At 49.1% G+C, this 22,643-nt stretch overlaps 1 protein-coding gene across 1 annotated transcript; it reads right to left on the reverse strand.

The window, feature by feature from the left end:
• Positions 1–643: 643 nt before the first annotated feature.
• On the reverse strand, positions 644–18,565 carry ATRAID (all-trans retinoic acid induced differentiation factor). Its single transcript, XM_089659681.1, has 7 exons — positions 18,439–18,565; positions 16,192–16,316; positions 16,035–16,106; positions 15,884–15,955; positions 11,711–11,832; positions 10,123–10,223; positions 644–2,773 (listed from the first exon to the last, which is right to left on the reverse strand). The coding sequence occupies exons 1-7, from the start codon at positions 18,514–18,516 to the stop codon at positions 2,669–2,671; spliced, it is 675 nt and encodes a 224-aa protein (XP_089515807.1). The 5' UTR covers positions 18,517–18,565; the 3' UTR covers positions 644–2,668.
• Positions 18,566–22,643: the final 4,078 nt, after the last annotated feature.

A 22,643-nucleotide genomic window follows, 5' to 3' on the forward strand; every position in this document is an offset into this window, starting at 1 on the left:
TGTCAGTGGCAGTTCCCACCCAGTATCAGAATGCCCACCGCAGTCCCGCTGATCACTGCCATTACTAGTATAAAAAAAAAAAAAAATCCATATATACATATAATAAATATATATATATATATATATATATATATAGACATTGTAACTTTCACATAAACCAATTAATTTACATTATCTTTTTTAGCGAAGACACAGAGCAGAATACATTTTGGCCTAAATTTATGACGATATTTGATTTTTACAATTTTTTTACTGGACATGTTTAATAGCAAAAAGTAAAAAAATATTTTTTTTCAAAATTGGTCTTTTTTTGTTTATAGCACAAAAAATTAAAAAAAAAACATAAGCAATCAAATAACAAAGAAAGCTCGATTTGTGGGGAAAAAAAGAAAAATTTCATTTGGGTGCAGCGTTGCATGACTGCGCAATTGTCAAATTAACGCAGCGCCGTATCGCAAAAAATAGCCTGGTCAGGAAGGGGGGTAAATGGTTAAGGTGGAGCCTGTAATGTCAGCTGTACAGACTGGCTCCTGATTGGATGGAGCACAGAGAGGTGGTGGCTCCTCCCCGGAGGAACCAAGACCACCATCATCATCATCTGGGAATATCAGATACAATGTATTATAATAATCAGATAAAAATACACAATTTATTCACCAAATTTATTCCAAGTATCTTTTCATTTCCTGTTCAACCCATAAAAAATAAAACATTGAATTTACATTTTATACAAAATCTTATTCAAATATTTGTAAGTGAACATTAAATCTGAGCTCTGGGAATTCAGCCACTTGCTATAAGTTAATTAGAACGAGGTGCATGCAAACCCCTTGCCACCCGCTCAGCCTCCTTTAAAAGGTTTGATATGCCCAGGGCAGGCGGAAAGAATTGGCCGATCACATGACCACCGTATTTGGCTATCACAGTGGTTACGATTGGGAGCCAGTCCTGCTGATTTAGTAGGGACTGAGAGCTGTCTTTGACAGCTCAGTCTGTGCTGGGAACGTGCGGTGAGCCCAACATCGCCCCCTCATGGACACATATGTGCAGTGCGTGGGTGTTAAGCCCCATCCTTTTGAGTGTGTTACACAAGCGATGACGGGTTTATTTCCATCTGGCAATTTTCCGGAGCTCTGGGAGAACAGCTACGGTTACTCTCCTGGAGCTCAGACTGGAGAGACGCTGTTTGGTCATACAGCAGTCGCAGTGGCCATCCCTCTCCTCCGCCGTTCATTCACAGAAGCCTTTGCATTTTGTGAATGAATTCACAAAATTTTGTGAGTGAATGTGATAGGGAGGGGGCGGGAACAATGGATGCATCCAACTCTACAGGTGCAGTACCTAAGACCAGAAGTTGGAGGGTGGGAGCTCCGGAAGTACAGCGATAGCTATATGCTCCCTGCACACAATAAAAACAACAATTGTCAATTATAGAGATAAGTCCAGGAGGTAGCATGCACCCTGCTGGACTTAACCCACAGTAATTCAGAGCACTGAACAAAGTGGCTGAATTCCTTGAGTTCAGTTTTAAAAGAGAAACATGGCCCTCCTTGGGGTAAGTTGCTCTGCCTTGACAAATTAAAGTGGAACTCTGACCAAAAAAAGACACATACAACACAGGCTGATGGTAACTATGATAGCAGTTTCATTTTTTGGAGTCCCGCCGTGTATCATTGCCATAATCTGTGATCCTGCCAGTAGGCCTAGGATTTTGGTGCCAGGACAACAAAGGCCCCTGATAATAAAACCAAAGAGAAGAGCACAGAACTGGACTGACAGTACCAGCCAGGCACTGTTCACCTTCCTGTAATGTACATGGTTGTGTCCCTGGCACAGAGCTGGACTGACAGTACAAACCAGGCACTGACCACTTTCCTGTAATGTACATGGTTGTGTCCCTGGCACAGAGCTGGACTGACAGTACCAGCCAGGCACTGACCACCTCCCTGTAAAGTACATGGTTGTGTCCCCGGCACAGAGCTGGACTGACAGTACCAGCCAGGCACTGACCACCTCCCTGTAAAGTACATGGTTGTGTCCCCGGCGCAGAGCTGGACTGACAGTACCAGCCAGGCACTGTCCACCTTCCTGTAATGTACATGGTTGTGTCCCCGGCACAGAGCTGGACTGACAGTACCAGTCAGGCACGGACCACCTTCCTGTAATGTACATGGTTGTGTCCCTGGCACAGAGCTGGACTGACAGTACCAGCCAGGCACTGACCACCATCCTGTAATGTACATGGTAGTGTCCCCGACACAGAACTGGACTGACAGTACCAGCCAGGCAGTGTTCTCCTCTGTAATGTACATGGTAGTGTCCCCGGCACAGAGCTGGACTGACAGTACCAGCCAGGCATGAACTTTAAAATGAAGAGAAAAGTAAAGTGCAGCAGAATGGATAAGAAAGAAAAGACACGCCAACCCCCATACAATGATATACAACTGTCCATACAGAAAGTCCCATCCTGCAGTGAGGACCTCCGTGTTCCCTGAACGGTCCTGACATGGGATCTCTGTGCTTGTCCTTAGAGTGCTGGGGACGGATCGACACAAATCATCATCTGCCGCTGTCTGTGAACCGTTCTATAGATTTCCAGATAGGTCGTTGTGATCAGGGGGTGGGGAGTCTGATGTTGTGGATGTAAACATGTCCCCCGGTCATCCGCCTACAGACTCTTCACCTTCTTCCTCTGCGTGCACCACAGCAGGACGGACAGAGTGACGGTGACGGAGGACAGGATCCCGAAGAACATGAGTGTTGGGAAGGAGCCCTGCAGGGGAGAACATGTTATATTCCAGAAAATTCTTCCCGACTTACAACTGCTGCCTGCCTAGATACCAAAGAATGCTGTATATACAGGAATACCCCCCATGGAAACCACAGAGAGTATAGGAACCATAGAGAATATATAGGGGACCTCCCACCTGAAAACCATAGAGAATATACAGGGGACCTCCCACCTGAGAACCATAGAGAATATACAGGGGACCTCCCACCTGAGAACCATAGAGATTATACAGGGGACCTCCCACCTGAGAATCATAGAGAATATACAGGGGACCTCCCCCATGTAGGAACCATAGAGAATATACAAGGAACCCTCCTAGGGGGACCATAGAGAATATACAGGGTTCTCCCATCTGAGAACCATAGAGAATATACTGGGTCCCTCCCACCTGGGAACCATAGAGATTATACAGGGGACCTCCCCCATGTAGGAACCATAGAGAATATACAAGGAACCCTCCTAGGGGGACCATAGAGAATATACAGGGTTCTCCCATCTAAGAACCATAGAGAATATACTGGGTCCCTCCCACCTGGGAACCATAGAGAATATACTGGGTCCCTCCCGCCTGGGAACCATAGAGAATATACAAGGAACCCTCCTAGGGGGACCATAGAGAATATACAGGGTTCTCCCATCTAAGAACCATAGAGAATATACTGGGTCCCTCCCACCTGGGAACCATAGAGAATATACTGGGTCCCTCCCGCCTGGGAACCATAGAGAATATACTGGGTCCCTCCCACCTGGGAACCATAGAGAATATACTGGGTCCCTCCCGCTTGAGAACCATAGAGAATATACTGGGTCCCTCCCTCCTGAGAACCATAGAGAATATACAGGAGACCTCCTGCCTGGGCACAATAGAGAATATACAGACGACCTCCTGCCTGGGAACCATAGAGAATATACAGGCGACCTCCTGCCTGGGAATCATAGAGAATATAAAGGGAACCTCCCGCCTGGGAACCATAGAGAATATACAGGGGACCTCCCGCCTGGGAACCATAGAGAATATACAGAGGACCTCCCGCCTGGGAACCATAGAGAATATACAGGCGACCTCCCGCCTGGGAACCATAGAGAATATACAGGGGACCTCCCACCTGAGAACCATAGAGAATATACAGGGGACCTCCCACCTGGGAACCATAGAGAATATACAGGGGACCTCCCACCTGGGAACCATAGAGAATATACAGGGGACCTCCCACCTGGGAACCATAGAGAATATACAGGGGATCTCCCACCTGGGAACCATAGAGAATATACAGGGGACCTCCCACCTGGGAACCATAGAGAATATACAGGGGACCTCCCACCTGGGAACCATAGAGAATATACAGGGGACCTCCCACCTGAGAACCATAGAGAATATATAGGGGACCTCTCACCTGGGAACCATAGAGAAAATACAGGGGACCTCCCACCTGGGAACCATAGAGAATATATAGGGGATCTCCCACCTGGGAACCATAGAGAGTATACAGGGGACCTCCAACCTGGGAACCATAGAGAATATATAGGGGACCTCCCACCTGGGAACCATAGAGAATATACAGGGGACCTCTCACCTGGGAACCATAGAGAATATATAGGGGACCTCCCACCTGGGAACCATAGAGAGTATATAGGAGGCCTCCCACCTGAGAACCATAGAGATTATACAGGGAACCTCCCCCGTGTAGGAACCATAGAGAATATACAAGGAACCCTCCTAGGGGGACCATAGAGAATATACAGGGTTCTCCCATCTGAGAACCATAGAGAATATACTGGGTCCCTCCCGCCTGAGAACCATAGAGAATATACAGGTGACCTCCTGCCTGGGAACCATAGAGAATATACAGGGGACCTTCTGCCTAGGAACCATAGAGAATATACAGGGAACCTCCCCCGTGTAGGAACCATAGAGAATATACAAGGAACCCTCCTAGGGGGACCATAGAGAATATACAGGGTTCTCCCATCTGGAAACCATAGAAAAAATACAGGGGACCTCCCGTCTGGAAACCACAGAGAAAATACAGGGGATCTCCTGCCTGGGAACCATAGAGAATATACAGGGGACCTCCCCCATGTAGGAACCATAGAGAATTTACAGAGACCCCCCCCCTCCAAACCCCCTCCCATGTAGGAACCATGGAGAATATACAGAGACCCCCCCCCAAACCCCCCTGTGTAGGAACCATAGAGAATATACAGGGGAACTCCCACCTGGGCACCACAGAGAATATACAAGAACCCCTCCTATGGGAATTATAGAGAATATACAGGAACCCCCGTAAAGGAACCATAGAGAATATACAGGGACCAACCTATAACAGTTGTGTTACACTGCCACTAACAGGAGGATTGGACACCAGAAAAGAGAAAAATCATGAGCCAGCCCCCAGTATAACTCCTCCTCTACCCAGCATGCCTCAGTTTTGTGATAAAACAGTACTAAGGGCATTATCAAAACCACAGAAGGGTGGGACTGGTGTCCCCCAATGGGCTCCAAGAAATTATTTTACAGTGAGTACAAAAACCCTGTTTCCTTATTCGTTCATTGAGAGAAACAGGAATTCTTTCACCTTCAAGATGTTCAAAAGTAGTCCAACTAAAAGAGGAGCAAAAGCAAAAAACCCATTAACAGGTCTCACAAGGAGAATTGAGTGCCCCCTGCAGCCCAGTAGCTGCTTGGAGGACGAACGCTCAAATCTGAATGCATGAGGCTTCCTTACTAGATAAGTGAATCAGCCAACTGAACCACAGGATGGAGCTGATCAGGACTGAGAGGGCTTCCACCAGAGGGGAAAATGAAACCTAGCCAGTGAGAAGGTGTTCAACAGGAACCCAACACTGGTAGAACCAAAAGAAATTCTCACCAGGTGAGAAGGACAGGCAAATTGGTATGGTTACCACAATAAACCAGATGGGGAAGCCTCCCGAAAGAATAGGTCCAAAAAAAAAAAAAAACCCACAGTATAAAAACAAGCTAGACAGACTTTACCAGGCCCAAGAACGAACATCCCTAATCCCTAGGGAAAGGGTATAAACTCAGTGACTAAAGGAATTTAACTAGCCATACAACCAATTTCACTGGCGCGGTACACCAAGGGTGTATTGGTAATAGGGCACAAGAGAATGAAGAGACCACTGAGACTAGCATACAGACCAAGGGTTTGATCTCACAGATAAACATAACAGAAGGAAGAGGGTGCAAGGATAACACCACCACCACAAGGGTAGGCATGAATAAGAATTAGGTCTCAGCCCCACATTGGTGAGATGGGGACCATTAATAGATACTAATAACTTAAACTTTCCCTTGTGGCCCCCTGAGGTAACACTGGGGCACAAGAACGCTTCAGATCCAAAACCTCCACCACAGCCCTGGTTCTAAGATGCTCCTGAGGTCCAATGAAGCATCAACAGCCATGGAGCATATACCCAATTATGGGTAGGACAAGGGAAGGTAAGTGGAGGACCTCCCTCAGGAGGCTGCTGATCAGTCAAGGGAACGGGGACCAATCCCCTGGTGAAGAGGTCTCACAAAGTCCTCTAGACATAAACATTCTTCAGCAGAGAATTCCTGCAACAAGGAACTAGGGTATTCCACCAGTTGACAATCCAGGGAGGCACTAGGGACCATCAGCAGTGATCTCAGATCATTATGAAGAATCTGAGGCACACCCAACCTAGGTGCACATACCTCTCCTCCCAGTGCAGACACTGCTGGTGGAGGACAGCCAGGTTCCAAGGCAATGTTTGAGCAATGTTCCTATGCTCAGCATCATCCAATGTAGGGGTCAGCAAACTCTTACTTTTGCAAGAGGGACTCCCACTTCTTCCTGGAGAGGAAGGCACTGGAACACCTTAATGGCTTTCCACCAGAGTCAAGGCAGAGTCCCCTGACATGGAGGGAACCAATTGTTAAGGGGATGGGAGGTACTCCAGCAAGTGGAATACCCCAAGCATAACTGGACTACCCCAGTCACCTGAGGAAGCTGAAGAGGTACAGCAGGGACTACCTGATCTACAGAGACAGGACAGCAGGCCTGCTCAGACCTCAAACCCATGACCCCATGGAGGAGGACTGAAGGAAGCCAAGCAAGAGTTGGAGGTTATTCTGAGTGGGGATTTCCACCAAGCCCTACACTGCCTCAAAGAAGGGATGAACTCCTTGACTGATAACAATGCTGCAAAAGGTACACAAGCTCTGGACCCTTTAGATATGGCTTAAGCTGGACCACCTCACTCACTGGTGACAAAAACCCAGAGAGGCCGGATCTTACAAGAGTCAAGTTCCTTTGGAAAAGGTGTTGACTACAAGAATCCATAAAGCGAACTCTCATTACAGCAGGTCACCTGAGCATCCCACAATGGGAATGGCCAGAAGACACTACGCCAATGGTGCCACCATTGATTTCGAAATTCGACCAACCAAGCCTTCAATTTCACCTCATGTTGCTAAAGAAAATAATTTTTTTTGGCTGGGAATCTTCTTTTCGAGGTCACAGCTCATACTAATTTCTTTTTCGATTATATTTCTTGCACGATGCTCCCATCACTGATTAGAAATTCGTTCATTTTTCCAAAATATCCAACATGCCCGATCACCTAAATTCGGTGGCCACATGAAAATCGGCCAATGCTGTGGTCCACTAATGGTGCAAAATCTGAACAAAAATTCTTAGTTACGATTTTTGAAAGAAATTTCTTTCGCCATTCGACCCGTGTATGGCCTGCATAGGACTAGCACAAGGGGACCCTACTTGAGAAGAATGCAAATGGACTTGGTTAGGTGCAGGGTTCTAAACAGAACGACAGGAGGAGTAAGGAGGAACTGATAGGGGACAGAAACAAAGATTAGCCTGTGGGCTAAAAGGGGGGCTGAGCTACCAGAACTTCAGTGCCCAAGATAAAAACTCATGTAAAAATGGAGGAGCACCTTTATTCTAAAGGATTAGTTGGACCGTTCAGTCAGGCTCCAAGGGCACCTACTGTAGAAGTAGATGAAGGATAAGGGTGGGCTTCAACCAGCCTCTCTCTAGCTCTCCTATGTTGCGGCTGAAGTACGCTCTGGCCTCTCCTGACATCACTGACCACAGTGTCCACGTGGGGCTGAAGAAACATCATCTATCAATAGCCAACCGAATCAGATGCTCTTTGAATAGATCAATACGTTCTCCTTGGACATCAAACCCAAGCAGGATATAAGCTTGGATGCCAATAACAATCCATCACAACTCTGAAGCATAAAGCTCCAAACATTTTGCTTCACCAGCTCTTTGAAATGGGGGTCCACCCCAGTTGAGGAGGGAACCTTTCGGAAGGGAATTAATCCAACGTCACAACGTGACAGATTAAGGTCACTGGCAACACATGGCGGAGAGCAGAACCAACTGGTTCACACTAGGATCTGAGGAGATATTCTGTGAAATTAAAAGGTAGGCAAGACTTCCACTTGACTACTGGTGTTCCTGTTGACGTGGGTCACTCAGGACTTTTCACCCCGAGTGCAAGAATCCATAAAGCTAACTCTCATTACAAGAGGTCACCTGAGCATCCTACAATGGGAATGGTCAGAAGGCACTAGGCTGAACACTCCGATAAACCCCTAATGTGCCTGATCAACATCGAGGAGCCAAGTCCTTGTCCAAGTAGAGAAAAAAAAGTTAGAGCTAGTCCCAGATGGCTTTGTATGTCAAAGTCCTGCTGGAGATGAGGGACCCTAAAGGGTACCATGTACCACGAGGGGCAGTTCATGTCTCAGGGACTGGGGGTGCCTTATGGATCCGTTGAAAGTTAGATACTCCCTCCACCCAATTATTGGTGTTCCTGTTAAGGTGGATCACTGGTTGATTCACTGTTGGAACCACTTACCATTTATCCCATTTTCCCTTTCAAAAGGGAACATTTCCAACACACTCTCAGATGGGACCCATGACCCTTCAAGTGTGCTTCCAGTCCACACAGAGGAATACATCAAAATATATAAGGGGAAGGTTTTATACTGCAAATACAGGACAGACTGCACTGCATCAATTTAGTCCAATACGACCCTCCTGTAAACCTGGGGTGATGGCAGGAGGTTGTGGGGATTCTCCCTGGAAATAGACTGTTGGATTTCTGAGTCAAAGACTGTCTCAGGGACCAGTGATCTGGCCTGATCTAAGGCCTCTGGAGTGCCAGAGATCGGCTCTGCTGGAGTGTGTTGACACCCTCTGCGATCAATGTGCATTAAGAGATGGGCACACATGGTCAAAAAGTCGAGAACCCTGAGAAATGGGTCGGGGACTGAACCCCTTCCGAGGGAGCTGAGGAAGACTCAGATGAAGACAACACAACACTGGGTGTCTCGGATTCCAGATTACAGGTGCCGGTTTCTAAAGGGGATCCCAAGTAGCTGCCCTCAAAACCGCAAGGGTCATCTGTGTTAGCGGGATTGTCCCCTGTGCGGGCATGTTGTGGCTGTGCGGTGGTGATGCAAATAGGTTCAATGTAAGGCAAGGCCTCAGGTACTCACAAACCCAAGAAGCTGGTGCTGTTGATGGTAGGGTGGCTGGAGATCACCAGACCACCATAGGTGGAAACAGACCAGCTTGTGTGGTAAAACCGGCTGTGGTGAGAAAATTCAAAAGGCTCCCAACAATGTGGCTAGAGAGGTAGTTCAGGTTGCCTCCGCCTGACTGACCTTATGAGTCTTTAGAGATGGGATCAACACATAGGGCTGTGTCACAGCTCTGGAAAGCACTTTGTGGCTACCTAACACAATATACAAAGATCTGGAAAGAGCCATGATGTGGAATCCAGTGCCCAGAGGTCACATTCCAGGCTAGTATCGCAAATCCAGTCCAACAAGGTCAGGGTACGGTCTCCAAAGGCAAGCTGAGGTAAGACCAATCCAAGCAGCCATGTAGTATAGAATCTTGCTTGAAGTTGATGGAGGAGGAATCTACAAAATGTAAAAAAAATAGAAGGCCAGCACAAAAATTTGTCAGACTTTTCCCAGCAGGCCTGAAGAAAAAATAAAGTCTATCTTTCCAGGACACTAGGAAAAACTGAGGCATGCTGGGTGAAGGAGAGCGTTATCCTGGTGGGTTGACTACAATTGTGTCCAATCCCCTCCTGTGTTGGAATTACTGTGTCCACAACACGCACCAGACCCCTTATACATCCAATATGGCAGCTGCAGCCCGTTCACAGGCCCCGCCCATTCACTGTACTGACTCACAGGTCCCGCCCATTCACCCTTCTGACTCACAGTCCATTCATAGACCCCTCCCATCTCACAGCCTGTTCTCAGGCCCCGCCCATTCTAGCATTGCCCCACTCTGACTTACCTCTCTCAAACATTTGTAGCCACTGAATCCAGCAGTACAGACGCACTGCGTGTACCCCGGACCATCTGGAGCGCACGCAGAGTTCTCTGGACACAGCACCGCTGCGAGGAGACAAGTGACTGGTCACATATATGCTGTTGGAAACATGAGACCAGCCCTGCCCCCTGCTGTCATACATATGTATAAATACATAGTCACAATGTGGGTTCAGCTCCACCCCCTCCCTTCATGTGTGTCTAAAATATACTGGCCCCGCCCACTCCTGTTATGTCTATAAGACCAGCCCCACCCCCTCCTGTTATATATGTTTGTAATAGGAGACCAGCCCCACCCTGCCCCCTCCTGTTATATATGTCTATTATATAAGAGCAGCCCCGCCCCCTCCTGTTATATATGTCTATTATATAAGATCAGCCCCGCCCCCTCCTTTTATATATGTCTATTATATAAGACCAGCCCCGCCCCCTCCTATTATATATGTCTATAAGACCAGCCCCACCCCCTCCTGTTATATATGTTTGTAATAAAAGAATAGCCCCACCCCGCCCCCTCCTGTTATATATGTCTATTATAGAAGACCAGCCCCACCCCCTCCTGTTATATATGTCTATTATATAAGACCAGCCCCCCCCCTCCTGTTATATATGTCTATTATATAAGACCAGCCCCCCCCCCCCTCCTGTTATATATGTCTATTATACAAGACCAGCCCCACCCCCTTCTGTTATATATGTCTATTATATAAGACCAGCCCTGCCCCCTCCTGTTATATATGTGTATTATATAAGACCAGCCCCCCCCCCCCCCGCCTGTTATATATGTCTATAAGACCACCCCCACCTCCTCCTGTTATATATGTCTATTATATAAGACCAGCCCCACCCCCTCCTGTTATATATGTGTATTATATAAGACCAGTCCCCCCCCCCATCCTGTTATATATGTTTGTAATAGGAGACTAGCCCGCCTCCTCCTGTTACATATGTCTATTATATAGACCAGCTCCACCCCCTCCTGCTGTGTTTGTAATAGACCAGCCCCACCTCCTCCTGTTATATATGTCTATTATACAAGACCAGCCCCAGCCCCTCTTGCTATGTTTGTAATAGGAGACCAGCTCTGCCTCCTCCTGTTATGTCTATTATATAAGACCAGCCCCACCCCTCCTGTTATATATGTCTATTATATAGACCAGCCCCGCCTCCTCCTGTTATATATGTCTATTATACAAGACCAGCCCCACCCCCTCCTGTTATATATGTCTATTATATAAGACCAGCCCCACCCCCTCCTGTTATATATGTCTATTATACAAGACCAGCCCCACCCCTTCTTGCTATATGTTTGTAATAGGAGGCCAGCTCCGCCTCCTCCTGTTATATATGTCTATTATATTAAACCAGCCCCACCCCCTCCTGTTATATATGTTTGTAATAGGGGGCCAGCCCCACTCCCTCCTGTTATATATGTATATATTATAAGACCAGCCCCGCCCCCTCCTGTTATATATGTTTGTAATATGACACCAACCCCGCCCCTTCTGTTAGAAATGTTTGTAATAAGAGATCAGCCCCGTGCTGGGACTCACCCATGTCTCCAGTGACATTACAGGCACTCTGCTGATCCTGGCAGATCCGGGCATCCAATTGGGTTTTCACACTACCCCAGGCCTCATTACCCCCGGGGCAACTGATGTTCACTGGAAGAGCTCTGGTGGGGAGAAAACACTTCACTACATGGCACTCCAAATAAGAGCTGAGCTACAAACACAGCGCAGAGGATAGAGGGAGCCGAGCTACAAACACAGCGCAGAGGAGGGAGGGAGCCAAGCTACAAACACAGCACAGAGGAGGGAGGGAGCCAAGCTACAAACACAGCACAGAGGAGGGAGGGAGCCAAGCTACAAACACAGCGCAGAGGAGGGAGGGAGCCGAGCTACAAACACAGCACAGAGGAGGGAGGGAGCCAAGCTACAAACACAGCACAGAGGAGGGAGGGAGCCAAGCTACAAACACAGCGCAGAGGAGGGAGGGAGCCGAGCTACAAACACAGCACAGAGGAGGGAGGGAGCCAAGCTACAAACACAGCGCAGAGGAGGGAGGGAGCCGAGCTACAAACACAGCACAGAGGAGGGAGGGAGCCGAGCTACAAACACAGCACAGAGGAGGGAGGGAGCCGAGCTACAAACACAGCACAGAGGAGGGAGGGAGCCGAGCTACAAACACAGCACAGAGGAGGGAGGGAGCCCAGCTACAAACACACCACAGAGGAGGGAGGGAGCCGAGCTACAAACACAGCACAGAGGAGGGAGCCAAACTACAAACACACCACAGAGGAGGGAGGGAGCCGAGCTACAGACACAGCACAGAGGAGGGAGGGAGCCGAGCCACACAGCACAGAGGAGGCAGGGAGCCGAGCTACAAACACAGCGCAGAGGAGGGAGGGAGCTACACAGCCCAGAGGAGGGAGGGAGCCGAGCTACAAACACAGCGCAGAGGAGGGAGGGAGCTACACAGCCCAGAGGAGGGAGGGAGCCGAGCTACAAACACAGCACAGAGGAGGGAGGGAGCCGAGCCCCACAGCACAGAGGAGGGAGTTTTATTTTTGAATTATCTTTATCAATATCATTATTGGCATTTATATTTAATATTTATTAAAAATGTATTCATTTTTATTTTTATATTTATATTTTTCCATTATTATCATTTTTATTTTATTTTTATTTTATTTTTATTATTATTATTATTATTTTTATTCACATTTATTTTTATATTTATTCTCATTATCTTTTATTCATTTATTTAGATTTATTATTATTTTAATTTTATATTTATTTTTACATTTATCTTTATTTATAAAAATACTTACACATAATTATTTATATTATTTTAATTTCTCTCCTTGTAATAAATAAAATAAGTTTTTTCTTGTATTAATATTATCTTATATAATTTTTAAAAAAGTTTTTTTATATTTCTAATGGTGGCACTACAAGTACCACAACTATTAATATGTCGAAGTAAAGGTTTGTGTTTATAATTGTTGTATTTGATGGTGCCCAGCCCGATCACAGTACTAGTGACATTAAGTCAGAGTAAAAGGTTGTTAACTAATCTTGCCAATATAACATAAGCAATGTGTTCCATGTATGCACACAACGCATGAATATAAGTAATTATTTGGCCCCATAGAAATGGCCGCCTCCGTGCGGACTTCGAGAAAATGGCGCTGGAATGGCCTATATAAGGGCAGAAGCGTCATGGCGTCTTATGACATCCCCCTGAGGAAGCCACGTGACCCTGTGGCGTAACGCGTAGGGGAGGGGCTCTGACGTCACGACGCCACTATCAGCGGAACGGCGAGTACTGTCTTTGTGCGAGGGCACACATTTTAAAAAAACGCTCTGTGGAAATGTGAGTTTGCATTTGTCTGGAGATGAATTAAAATCTTTTTATAAAGGATATAAGCACTATGTGGGAACTTTTCTTTTACATGGCCTAAATCGGAGGAGTAAAGGGGAGGAAGAGGAGATAGGAGATAGACCCCAAACAACAGGAGGGGAGATATCTATATCCATCCAGCCCTCATAACTCAGAAGGAACTAGGAGGCCATCTAGTGGAAGGAAAGCAACACCACAGTCTACCTCAACAGCAATAGACTTTCTATATATCTGCACAGATTGGGACGTTTTCCATCTAAGCTAAGGATTAGCAGTATACAGTTCTAATCACCACTTTAGGTTGCACAAGTGGAGTGATTATAATATATTAATTGTACAGTTTTATTATTATTTATTTTTCCATATCTAATTGGTCATTGCACTTTATCACATATATATTTTTATATTATTGTTTTGGGCAATATTTGCATTTTTGCACATATACATTATCATGCAAGGAGGTTTTTCTTTGCTCATTTGATTTGTGGCATATCATATTATATTTTTTCACATTATCAAATACATAACTTTTAGATATTTATAATTAAGTTAACTGGGAGTGTGTTAATTTCATTTATATTATATCACTATGAGATAATATTCACTCATTTATTTAGATTTATTTATTTAATTTATCTTACACATAAGTATATATCATACATCACTAAACACCCCTTTTCAGGAGCGCGACACATTCAATATTTTATTTGTTTATTTTCACACAGCATTGTGAGTATGTGTTTCATGTGTTGACGCACCGTCACATTTAAAGGAGTTAATTTATTATAAGAACCTTGTGCCACCATAGTAGCTCACAAGTATACACTCTTATAACAGAGGAGGGAGGGAGCCGAGGCTACAAACACAGCACAGGGGAGGGAGGGAGCCGAGGCTACAAACACAGCACAGGGGAGGGAGGGAGCCGAGCTACAAACACAGCGCAGAGGATAGAGGGAGCCGAGCTACACAGCCCAGAGGAGGGAGGGAGCCGAGCTACAAACACAGCGCAGAGGAGGGAGGGAGCCGAGCTACAAAAACACCACAGAGGAGGGAGGGAGGCGAGCCACACAGCACAGAGGAGGCAGGGAGCCGAGCTACAAACACAGCGCAGAGGAGGGAGGGAGCTACACAGCCCAGAGGAGGGAGGGAGCCGATCTACACAGCACAGAGGAGGGAGCCGAGCTACACAGCACAGAGGAGGGAGCCGAGCGACACAGCACAGGGGAGGGAGGGAGCCGAGCGACACAGCACAGGGGAGGGAGGGAGCCGAGCGACACAGCACAGGGGAGGGAGGGAGCCGAGCGACACAGCACAGGGGAGGGAGGGAGCCGAGCGACACAGCACAGGGGAGGGAGGGAGCCGAGCGACACAGCACAGGGGAGGGAGGGAGCCGAGCTACACAGCACAGGGGAGGGAGGGAGCCGAGCTACACAGCACAGGGGAGGGAGGGAGCCGAGCTACACAGCACAGGGGAGGGAGGGAGCCGAGCTACACAGCACAGGGGAGGGAGGGAGCCGAGCGACACAGCACAGGGGAGGGAGGGAGCCGAGCGACACAGCACAGGGGAGGGAGGGAGCCGAGCGACACAGCACAGGGGAGGGAGGGAGCCGAGCGACACAGCACAGGGGAGGGAGGGAGCCGAGCGACACAGCACAGGGGAGGGAGGGAGCCGAGCGACACAGCACAGGGGAGGGAGGGAGCCGAGCGACACAGCACAGGGGAGGGAGGGAGCCGAGCGACACAGCACAGGGGAGGGAGGGAGCCGAGCGACACAGCACAGGGGAGGGAGGGAGCCGAGCGACACAGCACAGGGGAGGGAGGGAGCCGAGCGACACAGCACAGGGGAGGGAGGGAGCCGAGCGACACAGCACAGGGGAGGGAGGGAGCCGAGCGACACAGCACAGGGGAGGGAGGGAGCCGAGCGACACAGCACAGGGGAGGGAGGGAGCCGAGCGACACAGCACAGGGGAGGGAGCCGAGCTACACAGCACAGAGGAGGGAGCCGAGCTACACAGCACAGAGGAGGGAGCCGAGCTACACAGCACAGGGGAGGGAGCCGAGCTACACAGCACAGGGGAGGGAGCCGAGCTACACAGCACAGGGGAGGGAGCCGAGCTACACAGCACAGGGGAGGGAGCCGAGCTACACAGCACAGGGGAGGGAGCCGAGCTACAAACACAGCACAGAGGAGGGAGCCGAGCTACAAACACAGCACAGAGCAGAGAGGGAGCTGAGCTACAAACACAGCACAGAGGAGAGAGGGAGCCGAGCTATAAAAATACTGCAGAGGACAGAGCTGAGCTCTATACACAGACACTCACAGGTAGCGAAGGCCTGTCAGTCCCTGGAAGAAGTCCTGAGGCAGCTCCTGCAGAGGATTCTGGGAGAGGTCCCTGTGAAGAGCACACAGTATAAGTAGAGGGTTCACAGAGCTCTTTCATCACAATAAAAGCCCCGCCCGCCATGACTCACATGACAGCGATGGCGGCAGTAAGGTGGAGCCCGGGATCCAGGTTGGAGATGGAGCAGTTCCAGAGATCCAGCCTGCAGGAAGAAGAGAAGATGGCGGGTTACATCCTGCACTGTTATACTCACTGTAACTGATCCCCCCCCCCCATAGGGTGCATACCCAATGATATCGCCCCCTGGAGGCTTCACGCAGCAGCGGCCCACAACTTCTGCCTCCGATGTCTGTGTGCACAGGCGGGCAACTTCTGAACCGTTCCGTAGGTTCCCCGGACACTGCCTGCAGATCTGGGGAGAAAGAGAGGAGGTCCAGAGGTCAAAATATGGAGGATATACGTCACACCCCTCCCCTGCCAGAGTGAGGAAGCTGAGCTACAAAAACACCACAGAGGGGGGCCAGAAAGAAAGTCAGTGTATGGTGCCTATAAATCACATCCCTCCCCCACCTGAATCAGGGGCTGAACTACAAACACATTATTATCAGGGCTGGTTTGCCTGGGTATGGAAGAGGATGGAGATGGGTGGAGAGGATGGAGAATGGTGATGGGATAAAGATTGGTGGAAAGGATGCAGAAAGGTGGAGGGATGGAAACCAGAGGAAAGGATAGAGATTGGTGGCGGGGAAGGAGAACGGTGGAGGGGACACAGATTGGTGTGGAGAATGGTAAAGGGGCGGAGAACAAAGGAAGGGATAGAGATTGGTGGCGGGGACAGAGAGCGGTGGAGGGGACAGAGATTGGTGTAGAGAATGGTAATGGGGCATAGAAAGAGATAGAGATTGGTGGAAGGGAAGAAGATCGATGGCGGGTCAGAGAATAGTGGAAGGGATGGAGATTGGTGTAAAGAATGGAGAACGGTGGAAGGGGCGGAGATTGGTGTAAAGAATGGAGAATGGTGGAAGGGGCGGAGATTGGTGTAAAGAATGGAGAACGGTGGAAGGGACGGAGATGGGTGGAAGGGACGGAGATGGGTGGAAGGGACGGAGATGGGCGGAAGGGACGGAGATGGGCGGAAGGGACGGAGATGGGCGGAAGGGACGGAGATGGGCGGAAAGGACGGAGATGGGCGGAAGGGACGGAGATGGGCGGAAGGGACGGAGATCGGGTGGAAGGGACGGAGATCGGGTGGAAGGGACGGAGAACAGTGGGACGGAGATCGGTGGAAGGGACGGAGAACGGTGGAAGGGACGGAGAACGGTGGAAGGGACCGAGATGGGTGGAAGGGACCGAGATCGGGTGGAAGGGAACGGGAGCGGGTGGAAGGGACCGAGATCGGGTGGAAGGGACCGAGATCGGGTGGAAGGGACCGAGATCGGGTGGAAGGGACCGAGATCGGGTGGAAGGGACGGAGAACGGTGGAAGGGACGGAGAACGGTGGAAGGGACGGTGAATGGTGGAAGGGATGGAGAACGGTGGAAGGGACGGAGAGATCGGTGGGACGGAGATGGGAGGAAGGGACGGAGATGGGTGGGAAGGAGATCGGTGGAAAGGACGGAGATCGGTGGAAGGGACGGAGAAATTGGTGGGACGGAGATGGGTGGAAGGGACGGAGATCGGTGGAAGGGACAGAGAACGATGGAGGGAATGGAGAACGGTGGAAGGGACAGAGAATGATGGAGGGAATGGAGAACAGTGGAGGTGTTGGGTAATATTTCTGGATTGAGGAATCCACTGTACTCTGGGCTGTGATGAGGTTGGAGAGTTTGATGGGGGTGGGTTGGAGGGGGATGGTGTTTAGGAATCTGGTTTATCTACTAAAGGTGGAGTCCTGCATATATTACAGGCAAAGTTAATATCAGAGCTCCTCCCCCAGGTGTGTAATGGGAGGAGTCAGTGTCAGGGCCCACCCCTGTGTGGATATGGGATGACGATTTGCTCTGTGTACATTCTTCATCCTCATTGTAAAGTCATCCATCATTATTCCTGGCGCGGGGGGAGGGGTTGTACGATATGAACACTCCGCCCTCAGTGTGATGTTCAGGATGTATATAATACCAACCTTGAGCATAGCGTTGTACAATGTGAAGACTGTGCAGGCAACATGGGGGTGGGGAGGAGGCTGTGATCCTGGGAGCTGACACTCTAATAGAGATGAGGTGGGGGGTTGCTGACAGATGTGTACATGGTGTACTATGTGCTCCCCTCCCCCCTCTGTATATATATATGTGATCTGTTTCCTCCTCTGTGTGATATATGAGGGAGATCACTTTCCATCCCATAATAATATTGGTGCTGGTCTACAGGGGCTCGAGGTACACATCAGTCAGCTCTATTGGGGGGAGGAGTCATTGAAAGATGTAGCTTCCCCTCCCCCAACCAGGTGTGGAGGGTGATCTCCCCGGACCGGAAGTGTGGCTCCTATATACAGAGAGTGAGGAGCCCCTCCACACACACAAAGATGGCCGACTGACCTCCACCTCCTCCTGAGCCCGGACCACCAGAACACAGCTCATCGCCAACACCGCGCACAGCGCAGCCATCGTCATCATCACCGCTGGTCATGTGATCCCAGGAGGTCAGCTGACCGGAAAAATAAAAAAAAAAACATGGCCGCCATCTTCCCGGAGACCAATCTGGAGATATCCCCTCCCCCCAGGGAAATATTCACACTGCAATTCCAAGGGATAGAGAAATTCTCCATCCCTGTCAGGAGGAGGACTTCCTGTCGTGGTGATAACAGAGGAAGAGGAAGCGATCTGTGAGCCATGTGGTGTCACCACAACAGGAAGTGAGATGAGAGTGACACCAGAGTTTTCTGGTACCAATGACGAGGCACTATTCCTCCCTCTAATACCAATGATGGGGCACTATTCCTCCCACTGATACCAATGATGGGACACTATTCCTCCCACTGATACCAATGATGGGGCACTATTCCTCCCACTGATACCAATGATGGGGCACTATTCCTCCCACTGATACCAATGATGGGGAACTATTCCTCCCACTGATACCAATGATGGGGCACTATTCCTCCTACCGATACCAATGATGGGGCACTATTCCTCCCACCGATACCAATGATAGGCATTATTCCTCCCACCGATACCAATGATGGGGCACTATTCCTCCCACCGATACCAATGATGGGGCACTATTCCTCCCACTGATATCAATGATGGGGCACTATTCCTCCCACTGATACCAATGATGGGGCACTATTCCTCCCACTGATACCAATGATGGGGCACTATTCCTCCCACTGATACCAATGATGGGACACTATTCCTCCCACTGATACCAATGATGGGGCACTATTCCTCCCACTGATACCAATGATGGGGCACTATTCCTCCCACTGATACCAATGATGGGGCACTATTCCTCCCACTGATACCAATGATGGGACACTATTCCTCCCACTGATACCAATGATGGGGCACTATTCCTCCCACTGATACCAATGATGGGGCACTATTCCTCCTACTGATACCAATGATGGGGCACTATTCCTCCCACCGATACCAATGATAGGCATTATTCCTCCCACCGATACCAATGATGGGGCACTATTCCTCCTACTGATACCAATGATGGGGCACTATTCCTCCCACCAATACCAATGATGGGGCACTATTCCTCCCACCGATACCAATGATGGGGCACTATTCCTCCCACTGATACCAATGATGGGACACTATTCCTCCCACCGATACCAATGATGGGGCACTATTCCTCCCACTGATACCAATGATGGGACACTATTCCTCCCACTGATACCAATGATGGGACACTATTCCTCCCACTGATACCAATGATGGGACACTATTCCTCCCACTGATACCAATGATGGGGCACTATTCCTCCCACTGATACCAATGATGGGACACTATTCCTCCCACTGATATCAATGATAGGCATTATTCCTCCCACTGATACCAATGATGGGGCACTATTCCTCCCACTGACACCAATGATGGGGCACTATTCCTCCCACCGATACCAATGATAGGCATTATTCCTCCCACCAATACCAATGATGGGGCACTATTCCTCCTACTGATACCAATGATGGGGCACTATTCCTCCCACCGATACCAATGATAGGCATTATTCCTCCCACTGATACCAATGATGGGGCACTATTCCTCCCACTGACACCAATGATGGGGCACTATTCCTCCCACCGATACCAATGATAGGCATTATTCCTCCCACCGATACCAATGATGGGGCACTATTCCTCCTACTGATACCAATGATGGGGCACTATTCCTCCCACCGATACCAATGATAGGCATTATTCCTCCCACCAATACCAATGATGGGGCACTATTCCTCCTACTGATACCAATGACGGGGCACTATTCCTCCCACCGATACCAATGACGGGGCACTATTCCTCCCACCGATACCAATGACGGGGCACTATTCCTCCCACCGATACCAATGATGGGGCACTATTCCTCCCACTGATACCAATGATGGGGCACTATTCCTCCCACTGATACCAATGATGGGGCACTATTCCTCCCACTGATACCAATGATGGGGCACTATTCCTCCACTGATACCAATGATGGGGCACTATTCCTCCACTGATACCAATGATGGGGCACTATCCCTCCCTCTGATACCAATGATGGGGCACTATTCCTCCCACTGATACCAATGATGGGGCACTATTCCTCCCACTGACACCAATAATGGGGCACTATTCCTCCCAATGATACCAATGATGGGGCACTATTCCTCTCACTGACACCAATGATGGGGCACTATTCCTCCCACTGACACCAATAATGGGGCACTATTCCTCCCACTGATACCAATGATGGGGCACTATTCCTCCCACTGACACCAATGATGGGGCACTATTCCTCCCACCGATACCAATGATGGGGCACTATTCCTACCACCGATACCAATGATGGGGTACAATTCCTCCCACCGATACCAATGATGGGGCACTATTCCTCCCACCGACACCAATGATGGGGCACTATTCCTCCCACCGATACCAATGATGGGGCACTATTCCTCCCACTGATACCAATGATGGGGCACTATTCCTCCCACTGATACCAATGATGGGGCACTATTCCTCCCACTGATACCAATGATGGGACACTATTCCTCCACTGATACCAACGATGGGGCACTATTCCTCCCACTGACTCCAATGATGGGGCACTATTCCTCCCACTGACACCAATGATGGGCACTATTCCTCCCACTGATACCAATGATGGGACACTATTCCTCTCACCGATACCAATGATGGGGCACTATTCCTCCCACTGATACCAATGATGGGGCACTATTCCTCCCACTGATACCAATGATGGGGCACTATTCCTCCCACTGATACCAATGATGGGACACTATTCCTCCACTGATACCAACGATGGGGCACTATTCCTCCCACTGACTCCAATGATGGGGCACTATTCCTCCCACTGACACCAATGATGGGCACTATTCCTCCCACTGACACCAATGATGGGGCACTATTCCTCCCACTGATGCCAATGATGGGACACTATTCCACTGACACCAATGATGGGGTACTATTCCTCTCACTGACACCAATGATGGAGCACTATTCCTCCCACTGATACCAATGATGGGGCACTATTCCTCCCACTGACACCAATAATGGGGCACTATTCCTCCCACTGATACCAATGATGGGGCACTATTCCTCCCACCGATACCAATGATGGGGTACAATTCCTCCCACCGATACCAATGATGGGACACTATTCCTCCCACTGACACCAATGATGGGGCACTATTCCTTCCACTGATACCAATGATGGGGCACTATTCCTTCCACTGACACCAATGATGGGGCACTATTCCTCCCACTGACACCAATGATGGGGCACTATTCCTCCCACTGATACCAATGATGGGGCACTATTCCCCCCACTGATACCAATGATGGGGCACTATTCCTTCCACTGATACCAATGATGGGGCACTATTCCTCCCACTGATACCAATGATGGGACACTATTCCTCCCACTGATACCAATGATAGGGCACTATTCCTCCCACCGATACCAATGATGGGGCACTATTCCTCCCACTGATACCAATGATAGGGCACTATTCCTCCCACCGATACCAATGATGGGACACTATTCCTCCCACTGATACCAATGATGGGGCATTTTTTACTCCCACTGGCCACAGTCCAGCCCCCCTAATGTCTTAAGCACAGTAAACTGGCCCTTTGTTTTGAAAGTTTGGATGTCCCTGCTCTATAGTGTGTACTTATCTCAGTTCAGAGCACCGAGTGTCATTTCTGTGTGCTGCCTCCTTCCTCTTCTATCAGCATGAGTCACTTCTGACACGTTTTCCTGACACCAAGAGAAGAATGGTGACAGTGGAGGGATCTCCAGCAGATTGACAGCCTCAGCTCTGTTCCTATGTTGAAGGGGGAGTGTCCCTGCCCTCCAATCAGCTCTCAGAGCTCTCCTCACTGAGCTCTGCAGTGTGTCATTTCAGCTCTCCGCCCTCTCTTTTCTGATCTCTCAGACAAGCTTTATAAATTCAGCACTGTGAATGGATGTAGGGTACAGACGGCTGCAGATAAAACAGGTACAACGTATGTAGGAGGATTTGTGTCATCTCACCTGGGTGTCCCCGTAGTAGTCACCACCCGCTA

This window comes from Staurois parvus, unplaced genomic scaffold (assembly GCF_062004578.1).
Source record: "Staurois parvus isolate SC_StPar_1 unplaced genomic scaffold, SC_StPar_1.0 ptg001181l, whole genome shotgun sequence".
In the NCBI taxonomy this organism is placed as follows: Eukaryota; Metazoa; Chordata; class Amphibia; order Anura; family Ranidae; genus Staurois; species Staurois parvus.

Excerpts from the sequence above, each read along its gene's own strand:
- ATRAID (XM_089659681.1), bottom strand. The coding sequence starts at position 18,516 with ATGATGACGATGGCTGCGCTGTGCGCGGTGTTGGCGATGAGCTGTGTT. Across the intron at positions 16,317-18,438 it reads GGGCTCAGGAGGAGGTGGAG|ATCTGCAGGCAGTGTCCGGG; the intron begins GTCAGTCGGCCA and ends CTTTCTCCCCAG. Across the intron at positions 16,107-16,191 it reads CCAGGGGGCGATATCATTGG|GCTGGATCTCTGGAACTGCT; the intron begins GTATGCACCCTA and ends TTCTTCCTGCAG.